This window comes from Trachymyrmex septentrionalis, unplaced genomic scaffold, assembly GCF_001594115.1.
Source record: "Trachymyrmex septentrionalis isolate Tsep2-gDNA-1 unplaced genomic scaffold, Tsep1.0 scaffold62, whole genome shotgun sequence".
NCBI lineage: Eukaryota > Metazoa > Arthropoda > Insecta > Hymenoptera > Formicidae > Trachymyrmex > Trachymyrmex septentrionalis.
In genome coordinates this window covers 98,714-109,524 of record NW_017305800.1, presented here as the reverse complement: position 1 = coordinate 109,524, position 10,811 = coordinate 98,714, and the positions used below count along the sequence as shown (strand labels likewise).

At 27.1% G+C, this 10,811-nt stretch overlaps 1 protein-coding gene across 1 annotated transcript; it reads left to right on the top strand.

Moving 5' to 3' along the window:
- The first annotated feature begins 4,605 nt into the window (after positions 1–4,605).
- LOC108752710 (odorant receptor 49b-like) lies at positions 4,606–5,500 on the top strand. The gene is made up of 4 exons (XM_018493742.1): positions 4,606–4,662; positions 4,902–5,047; positions 5,225–5,357; positions 5,450–5,500. The coding sequence occupies exons 1-4, from the start codon at positions 4,606–4,608 to the stop codon at positions 5,498–5,500; spliced, it is 387 nt and encodes a 128-aa protein (XP_018349244.1).
- The last annotated feature ends 5,311 nt before the right edge of the window (positions 5,501–10,811 follow it).

Below are 10,811 nucleotides of genomic sequence, written 5' to 3'. Positions count from 1 at the left end.
ATATATATTGTATCTGAATATTCTATACAAGACATATAAAATAAAAAGAAGTAACATTTATAAAGCCATTAATGGTCTTATTCAAATAATCCATTTATTAATATTTACTCATTAAAAAATAACAATGAAATATATGTGAAATGCTACGAGTATAAATTAAATAAATTAATGATGCAAAGTGCCTACGAAGAGCCAATCAATATCTGAGTGTGTATGTAAATTAAAATTCATCATTTATTAAAATGATAACATAAAAAAAAATCGTAAACTCTTCGACCTTAATTTTTTAGGTCATTAATACAATTTAGGTAACGGTTTTTAATGTCAAATCAAATAAAGTCGAAATAGAAATCACGATCAAAGTAACAAAATACATGTGACACTGTACAACTTGATGTAATAAATTGACTTAAAAATATCGATGCTAATATCGAGATTGATCTTCTAAATATGATGATTTTAAAACGTAATATAAACTTGTATAATTACAAAGCTCTCTTAATGCGGAAAAGTATCATCCAAAATTAAAATGTATCCAAATATAGGTACTGGTACACACACACACAAGAAATGATACCTAAGTATAAGTATCGATATCAGAAAAAAAAGTACCTCGGTACAGTTCCTAAGTACGTAAGTTTACTTAGTTACAGTACCTAGATACTGCACAACACTGGTAATTAATAAATAATATTTTTAACTAGATAATTAATATATCAAATTATTAAAAACATCAATCACGCTGATCGCTAATTGATATTTAATAGTATGTACCTGTCATCAGTTTGATGTAATTATTTTTAAATTGTAAGCTTTACCTGGCAGGTCCGACATGAAAAGAAACACTAAGAGATATTTCTCTTGAAGACCAAGTGTGACTTATGAATGCACGTATTAGAATGAAATTTCGAAACTGAAAAGAAGAAAATGCACCTGCATAATTTTTCTGAAGTTTTTCTATGGTTTTATTTCGTGAGAAAGACACATCCGTCGTATTATCTTCAGCAACAAATCGATCGCGGATCGTTCAGAAATTTACTGAATCCAATTTCGATTTCATAGCAGACTGTACGTCTGGGCATTATAGTCAATTAAGAAATTTGCGTTGATATTATATGAAAGAAAGACGTTATGAAATATTTAATCGACTAGTAGAAAAAGGTGGGGATGAACATACCCTTATCGACATATTGTTAGTAATGTTCTGAAACACGTAGAGAAATGATCCGTTTGGAAATTCAGTATTTCAATCTTAATAAAATTCTGTTACTAGCTATTGGTTTATGGCCCTATCAACAATCTATTCTTACTCGATTTCAGTTTGTTTTTCTTTCTAGTATTTTGACAGCAAGTATTATATTTCAGGTAAGAAAAAAATATAATGACGTACGTCTATTTTTACCAATTAATCTCATACATGTATTACAAGCAGTCCAATTTTTATATTAAAAATATATTGTAATTATTTAAAGTTTCGTACTAACATAAATAAAATTTAAATAAAATAACTATTTGCAGCTGACATCATTTATAACCTTAAGATGCACTTTTGATCTCGTCGCCAAGGTTGTGTCTTCCGCTTCTTTTTTTGCTGTTTACTTGATAAACTACAATTCGTTCTGCATTAACATCAAAAGCGTAAGTTTCGAATACAATAAATTCGTAAAGTAGAATGCTTTAACCGACAAATAAATATTTATTTGTTGATAAGGCATTAAAACATATATCAAAATATGTTCTGTTGTATACAAAGATAATATAAGAATGTTGCTAAAACAACAGGTAAAAAATTTACTAATGCAGCTTCAACGTATATACGACGAATTAGAAGATGAAAAAGAAATAGCTATCATAAAAAAATATGGCTACAATGCTAAATATTATACAACTCTACTTACGGGTAAAGATTGTTCATGCGATTTTATTTCCTAATCTATATTTTTAAAATGTTAATAGAAAAAAAGTTTTGATATATTACAAAATTATTCTTGTCTTCGTAATTTTTTTACACATACAGGATGACATCAAATTTTGGCCCCACCCGTTCTGAGCAGGTAAAGCGAATTAAAGTCGAACTGACAATGAGTCGAAAAGTCTTCTATCATTTTGCAATTTGCACAATAGTTAACGAACTATATGTACACTAAACTATATGTACATTGAAATGGCATCGAGGAAAATTCGTGGCAATTGATCAGCCGCCATTTTAGTTAAGACGATATTTGAAACGTTCGCACGCGCACTGCGATGTATTGATTGATGTACTATCGATGTATAGAAATCTATATGGACATGAGTGGTATGTAAACAAAAATAATGTCATTTCAATTTTATTACAATATTGTAATACATTCAATAAAATAACATTAATAACACTTTTCATATCTTACATCGTTAACACACGTGCAGGAATTAATACATTTAATACAAAAATTCTTACCTATGAAATGCCCTTTTTATTTCTTTGCCCATACTCAGGCACATAACACTTCATGTTGATGCTTTGCATTTTATAGTCACGTGATTTTATAATCTTTCAAAGTAATCTTTCAAATACAACATCACACACGATGATCTTGCTGACATATGCGTATCTCATTAAAAAATACTAAACGTAAGTGCGCATGAGCACCTGAAAACTTCTAATTCGCTCTTATATTGACCAAATTAAAATAAAATCAATTAATCAATTTTCTATGCTTCATAGCGAAGATGCCCGTTGCCAGTGTATATATACACTAGTTATTCCGTGCCTAGCAAGCGCGCCGCGTCGCTCGAGCTTAGCCAGGATCCTCATATGGGCAACAGCGCTCTGACACCGAACGCTGATTGGTGAAAAACGGGTGATGGGAGTAAATGGGTTTTACCCCCACAACCGGCTTTTCACTCTCTGTGTCAAAGCGCTGTTGTCTGTATGAGAATCCAGGGTTAGAAACTCGTGGTGGTTGCGGAGCGCTACTCCCTGCGTGTCGTGCGATCGGTGGGCCGTATCTTCTGCAATAGTAGACCGGGCAGATGCGCGTATTCGTTAATATCTCGTTAACTATTGTGCAAACTGCAAAAATGGTAGAAGACTTTTCGACTCAGTTTAATCCGCTTTACTTGTTCAAGACGGGTGGGGCCGAAATTTGATGCCACCCTGTATATAGTCATGAAACATAAAATTGATTACTCGGATAGTGCGTGTATCAATAATTTTTTAAAAGTGTTGTCCAGATTTAAAAAAAATATGGTTTTACGCATGCATTGCTATACTGACAGATTATATTTATAAAGAAATAATATACAACAATGGTACATATATAAGTCAGGAAGTTCAAATATAATTAAACTGATATAAAATTATATAATTAAATTTTTTGTCTTTCTGTTTGAGTCATCTTCAGTATATGTCCACAAAGATTTACCTATTTGTGAACACAAGCTGAAAATTTCTTAAAGCAAAAACCAAAACGGCCAATTATATTATTTTTAAATCAATTTGGTATTCATTTATTATTGAGTTTGAATTACTGCGCATTACTTATATTGCTCTTGTTGCATGCTCTTGTTGCTTTATTAATTTTATGAGCCTTATTATTATATATTTTATTTATATTTGAATAAATAATTATGAACTTATCAATGTCATAATGGCATGAGTGCATAGAGCCGCAATTTTTAATACCCGAACAACAGCTTCAAGAAATCATTGATATAATGATGTACTATTTGAACAATTAGTTTCGTGACTATGTATAGTTCAAAAAGTTTGTAAAGTATTTATTGTGTGCATTTAAAGAAATCAGTAAACATTTTTATAAAACAAATAAAATTGTGGAATAGTTATTATAAGTATATAAAGACAATATGTACCTCAAGTAACAAAATAACGTCTTTAATGTCATTAAGAATCACATTGCTATTTGGGATATACACATGATACATGTAAAACAAAATTTTTAAAAATAAAATAAAAATTTAAATAGCTATCATCCATTTATGCTTTTTAGCAGCTGGGATTTGTGCAATAATTGCATCTATTATTTTTCAATGTTGGACGAATATGTTTGATGTTACTTCATCAATAAATGTATCTCAGCCACGTCGAATACAATTTGTAACGGAATATTTTGTTGACCATGAAAAATATTTTTTCTTAATTTTATTACACATAAACGCAGCATTTTGTATAGGGACAATTGCAACAATAGCAGCAGGAACAATGCTCATTGGATATCTTCAGTTTATTTTCGGAATGTTTAAAATTTCTTGGTACAAAATGAATTAATATAAAATAGCCACAAACGTTCAAAAATTGTGGAAAAACTGTTACTATTTTTAATTAATTTATAGATAAAGTTTAATTTTCAATGCTCTCTCTCTATAAAAAAATTATATGATTATTTACAGTTATCGTATTGAACGCGCAATAAAGATCCTTATTCCGCAAAATATTACTTCAAAAAACAAAATTTCAAAATCCGAAAATTTAATATGCGCTGTAAATATTCATCGGAAAGCAATGAGGTTAGCATCATAAAAAGATATGCGCATGTGATATATACAATAATATTCTTATGTTTTTAAAGATTATCTAAGTATTTGGTAACTAGTTTTGAGATAATGTTCATCAGTTTAACAGGAGTCTTTACCGTTTCCTTATGTTTCAGTTTTCTTCGGGTAAGTTTGATATTTCATTTTCAAATCTATTTTTGAACGAGTAATGATCATTTTGATTTGTGTTATGCTAACAGAGAACTTATACTGCATTCTATTGCAACTTTTTATTAATCAGTATTCAACAATATAATTTTGCATAAATATATAATTTTAACTCTTATTAAAGAAACAAGACTTAACAATATAAAATGAGGATTTTTAAGATATAGAAAACTCATTGCAATCTTTATTTTTCGTAGATCTTTCAGATTGCGTCGTCGGGAGAAGCTGTTAGGGAAATTTTTCTTCCTGTTATATTTATATTTGCTAATATCATGTACTTATTTATATGCAACTTTTTTGGACAAAATATCATAGATCACAATAGTCAAGTTTTCATTACTGCGTAAGAAACGCATTTTTATGAGATACTCATAATTTATTGTGTAGATGTCTATATAAGTATTATATTAAATGTAAATTTAATCAAACTTAATAATTATCAATGTAAAATAATAAATAATAGTTATGAATTCCTCCGTCTCCGCCACAAATCAACGCTTCTGTCTCTACAATTTCGCAGATATAGCGTTCAATGGTACATAGCTCCTTTGCACATCCAAAGAATGATACTCTTCTTATTACTAAAAGGCGCCAAAGATTTTACTATAATTGTTGGTGGAATATTTGTTTCATCCATCGAATGCTTTGCTACGGTAATAATATATAGCTTTTGTTTGAATATATCTATGTGTATAATGTATATTATAAACAGACAGAATAAAAATTGGAATGATTTTAATTCCAGTTGATAAAAGCTTCAATATCTTATTTTACTGTCGTGTTATCTATGCAATGACAAATATGAATTGGATAAAAAATGTGGAAGAATATAACTTCAACAAGAATGAATAATATTCATCACATGTAGAATGTAGACAGTCTATTTCTTTACTATTTAACTTTGCTAAAGTTAATTTTTGCTAAAAGTTTTAGTATTAAAAGAGACACAAAAAATAAAATTATTTAATCCAAGATAGCGATGTGTTAAATCTCTTTAATCCATCAACAAAGCACATGTACAATATACATACTTACTAAGTATATTTAATAAAACAAATATTATACAATTATTTTATTTTATACAATTATCTTTCTTCCAAGTTTCATCTTCATTTTTCGTGCGTGATATTATCACTATAAATAATCACTGTAAATAATTCATTATTAGTGTTACTGTTTTCTTCATAACTTTATATAAAGAATGATTAAATTTTTAGTATTAAGTAATATACGTACTAAAAAAATTAAAAAGTATAAAAGAATATATATTTAATACGGAATAAAATTAACACAATTACTTGTTAATTAACATAATTATTAACATAACTATTTGGCAGCTGACATGTTCGTAAATAATACGTATATCTGTTAATTGCATCATTATGACTTGCAATAATATAAAAATTATTCAAATCTTGGTTGAGGTAGTATTTTTTGCAATTGCAATAAGTTATAATAATAATTCACATAAAATTTATTTTTTAACTTTTTTTAGCTAACATTTGAAAATAATGTTGAGAAGGTTTTAGAGCCATTTACATATGTTTTAGTATGTATCGTATATATGTATATAGCCAATATTCTAGGACAAATTATTACGGACCACAATAATCTCGTGTCCATTACTGCGTAAGAAACATTCCTTTAATAGAGAATGTATAAAGGTTCTTCCAAAAATTATTATTATAAATGTAGAAGTTTATCTGTTTGCGAAAGAAATTTCTATAGTATAACTAATAAAAAAAATTTCTACTTTACGTTAGCAATTCATGTTTAATTCCGTAAGTATAGCATTCAGTGTATAAACTCCTTTATGCATTCAGTGTATAAAACTCCTTTATGCATTCAAAGAACGATATTATTCCTATTGCAAGTAGGAACGAAGGAATTTGCTGTATCGGTGGAATACTTGACGCATCCTTAGAGTGTTTTGCCACTGTAATATAATGTACAATATTTTAACAAACTACATTACATATGGATACAATAAAAAAGAACGTTTGTAATTGCAATTAATAAAGACCTCATTGGATTGAAATTATTCAAATTATACCGATAAATTTCAAAAATTCGCTTTGCATATAAAATTAAAAATAAATTATTAAGCTTTTGCAATTAGTATTAGTATGTATATAAATACTCTAAAATATATAAAATAATAACAAAATTGCTAGTTTATAATAATCCAATTTTTTACATCACCATTCGATAAAATTTCTGTGGATGTCCAAACTTCTCTTGGCAGTGTATCTTTAGAAGACCAAGTATATCTTTTAATTGCGTAGACTAGAATAAAGTTTTGGCGTTGAGAGAAAAAAGAAAATGCGCTTGCGTGGCAAGTAGACTTAATGACATGAGAAAAAGACATCTGTAAAATTTTATCTATAGCGGGGTAGTTTAATAACAAAATAAATATTCATAGTTTACTGAGAGACTGGTTGAATTTAACGCGTCTGCATCTCACAACAAACTTTTACGCAAGCGATCATTAAATAAATTGAAGAAAATTATAGTGAATTTATATCAGAAGAAATAAATGTGAAATATTTGAGTAAAAAAAAGTGGATAAGTATAATTCTCTTATCTCGATATCTTCAGTTGTCGCAGTAATATTCAAACGCTCATAGTGAAATGATACCTGTAGAAATTCAGTATTATAATCTCAACAGAATCCTATTACTTATTATCGGCTTATGGCCGTATCAACAATCCAAATTTGTTCAAGTTCAATTTATTTTCTTCTTTGCTATTCTATCAACAGGTATCATATTTCAGGTAAAGAAAGAATATAACATCATTATATGATACATATTACATATGACAATCCTTTACTGTTAAATTATTTACTTCAATTTATATTATGTGATCTGTTTTTTTGTATCAAATCAAAAGATTACAAAACGCGTATTAGGCATGTTGCAATTTGTCGTTCGACATTGTATGCATATTATATGCAGTGCCCTATATACAGTATATTAAAATGTATAAACCATTAAGATAAAGTGATTGATATAAACAAAATACATTGCTTTATTTTTTAGAAGATATAAAATTACACATTACAATTTGTATTTTTTCCTTAATTGCAATTAAGAACTTTCTTTATATTAAACACACTGAAATAAATGTAATATCATATTAGGTATACAATTGTGTACCATTGTATTGTGTATTGTAAACCATTAAAATTATTTTTTATAACAAATAATTTGATTTATCAGACGTATTTTATTTTGGTAAAATTTAGATATATGATAAATAATTTACTTATAGATGTCAAAATATTTGATTTTTACTATGATAGTGATTCTTACTGTATAATTAAAGCAGGAGAACCAATTACCATTATGCATGTGCATCAATAAACCTCTTAACACAAATAAAGATCGATATTCATAGTTCTTAATTCAAAATCATCTTAAGCAATGTTTCAAAATATTAATACGACTCTATGATATAATTATAACATTTTAGAACTGTTTTTTTTTTCAAGATTATTTAAAATAATCTTAAATAAGAAAAATGTATTATGAATATCGTTGTGCGTATTGTATTATCGTTGCGTATCAGTGTAGATAGTAAATAATAATGTATAATTGCATATTAAAATTTTGATATAATATTACAATATGATAAGCAAGGCCATGTTTATGTAAAATCTATGATTTCGCGTTTATGTAAAATCTACGCTAAATCCGCGTTTTTGTAAAATCTATAATATTTATGTAAAATTCACGTTTATGTAAAATTTATGATACGTAGATCATCGTTTCGATCAAGAGCTTGTGATCTTCGATCTAATCCTCCTCTTTCTCGTATCAAATATATTTATATTGCTAACGCAAGTCATTATAATTGTTTCACTGATTTACAAAATCGCACCACAGATTTAAATTTAATGAAGCTTTCTAGAGAATCAGTTCCTAGAAGTCTATTGATAAACGTGATAGATAGTGTATCTACTAACGTAACGATTATACGATACGCAACATTAATATATAAGTCTGTAACCATTATTATATGTATTTTTTAAGAGCCAATATATAATAGTTATTATATATTATATATCATCATTTTTAATCATACTTAAACATGGAATTGTGTAAAACTATCTATTTACAGTTGACACCATTAATAATATTAAAATGTACTTCGGAGCTTGTTGCTAAAGTACTGTCTTCCGTATCTTTTTTTACACTATTCACAATACAGTATATTGCAGTCCATCTTAACATTGATGTTGTAAGTTGATGGTTTACAAAGTACATATTCGTTTAAATGGAATTAATCTGTCTGTTACATAAATTTATGTGGCATGAATTTTTTCATATAAACAAAGAGAGTATAGAAAATTAATAAAATAATAGGTAAAGAATTTACTAGTGGAGCTTCAACATATTTTTAACGACTTAAGGGATGAAAACGAAATAGGTATTGTAGAAAAATATAGTTGTGTCGCAAAGCGTTATACAGTTGTGCTTACGGGTAAGCAATCAATATTTATTGATCCCTGCCTGTTATTATATTTTTAATTTAACATATTTTTAATTTAAGCTGTTAAAGTAAAATTGGTTTCAAGATAATAAATTTATACATATTTATATATACATTATTACATATTAGTCTATTAAAGCACTTGTCATGTACGCGCACTTGTGATAGATGGCACACATGTTTGAATCGAACAAAATAAAATGGTCCTAAATTTTACAATAAAATTTTATTTTATTAAGAAATATTTAATAATACAACGTATGATATAAGATCATCATACAACGTCACGTACTACAAATTTAAATGCTTTTATGCTTTTTAGCAATTGTACTTTGTACAATATTTGCTATTATTTTAGCTCAATTTTGGTCAAATATAACTGATATTAATGGATCAACAAACACGTCTCGACATCATTTATTCATTATGACGAAATACTTTGTCAATCAAGAAAAGTATTTTTATTTGATTCTGTTGCATATGATCGCAACATTATGTATTGGAATAACTATAATGTTGGGAATAGGTACAATGGTTATTACATACATTGAACATACTTGTGGAATGTTTAGAATTGCTAGGTACGAATGTGAAAAATGCATGAGTTTAATAATTTTAATTGTTATTATGCATTTGTTATCTTTATAAAACGATTATATTAAAAAAAGTTTATGTAGAGATTTTGGGTATTTGATAAACAAATTCTGTAATTAAAATACATTTATAGCTATCGTTTTGATCATGCAGTAAACATCAATATTCTACATAATAGTACGATAAAAAATATGATTTTGATGACCGAAGGTATAATTTATGCTATAGATATTCATCGTCAAGCTATGAAGTTTGTATCTATATCAACAAGATTCATGCAATAATATCTTATAATATAATTTTATTATTAAATATTTTTGCCTTTAAAGTTTGTCCAAGCATGTAGTGTCCACATTCGAGGTAACGATACTTTATTTCACAGGATGTGCAGTAGTTTGCTTTAGCCTCAATGTGTTTCAAGTAAGTTTTTGATTTCATATATTATAATGTATGAATGTTGTATTAAAATTATATATTAATAATAATTTTATTAATATGTATTTTATGAAATTAATACTACACATATGTAATCTTAAATAAAAACCAATAAATAATATACAAATAATAAAAATGCAACACACTACTGTATATATTTATAGATGTCAAAAGAAAATTAATATGAAAAATAGCCTACCATATATTCTACCATAAAATATAATAAAATTGCAAATATATATATTTATATAAATTTGCAGAATTTTTATTTTAAATTGTATAAAATATATTAGTATTTTTATCAATGCTTTGAAAGAATTATCTATTTCTATATAAATTGTAATCTTATTGTTAGCTGTAAGAATGAGCAAAACTTGTGCATTATTTGTAAGTTAAAACATATAAAAAAGATCGATAAATTTCTCGAAATTTGTTTCTTAGCTTTTCCAGATAACATCATCTGAAAATAATGTTAGTGAATTTTTACTGCCATGTATATATGCGTTTATAAGTATCTTATACATGTTTATAGCTAACTATGTGGGACAAAATATAATCGATCATAATAAACATATATTCGTCAC

What these genes read in the sequence shown, in the direction of transcription:
- LOC108752710 (XM_018493742.1), top strand. Translation starts at nt 4,606, where the DNA reads ATGTTCATCAGTTTAACAGGAGTCTTTACCGTTTCCTTATGTTTCAGT. An exon ending in TATGTTTCAGTTTTCTTCGG is followed by an intron (nt 4,663 to 4,901) that starts GTAAGTTTGATA and finishes TATTTTTCGTAG; the next exon opens with ATCTTTCAGATTGCGTCGTC. An exon ending in AGTCAAGTTTTCATTACTGC is followed by an intron (nt 5,048 to 5,224) that starts GTAAGAAACGCA and finishes ACAATTTCGCAG; the next exon opens with ATATAGCGTTCAATGGTACA.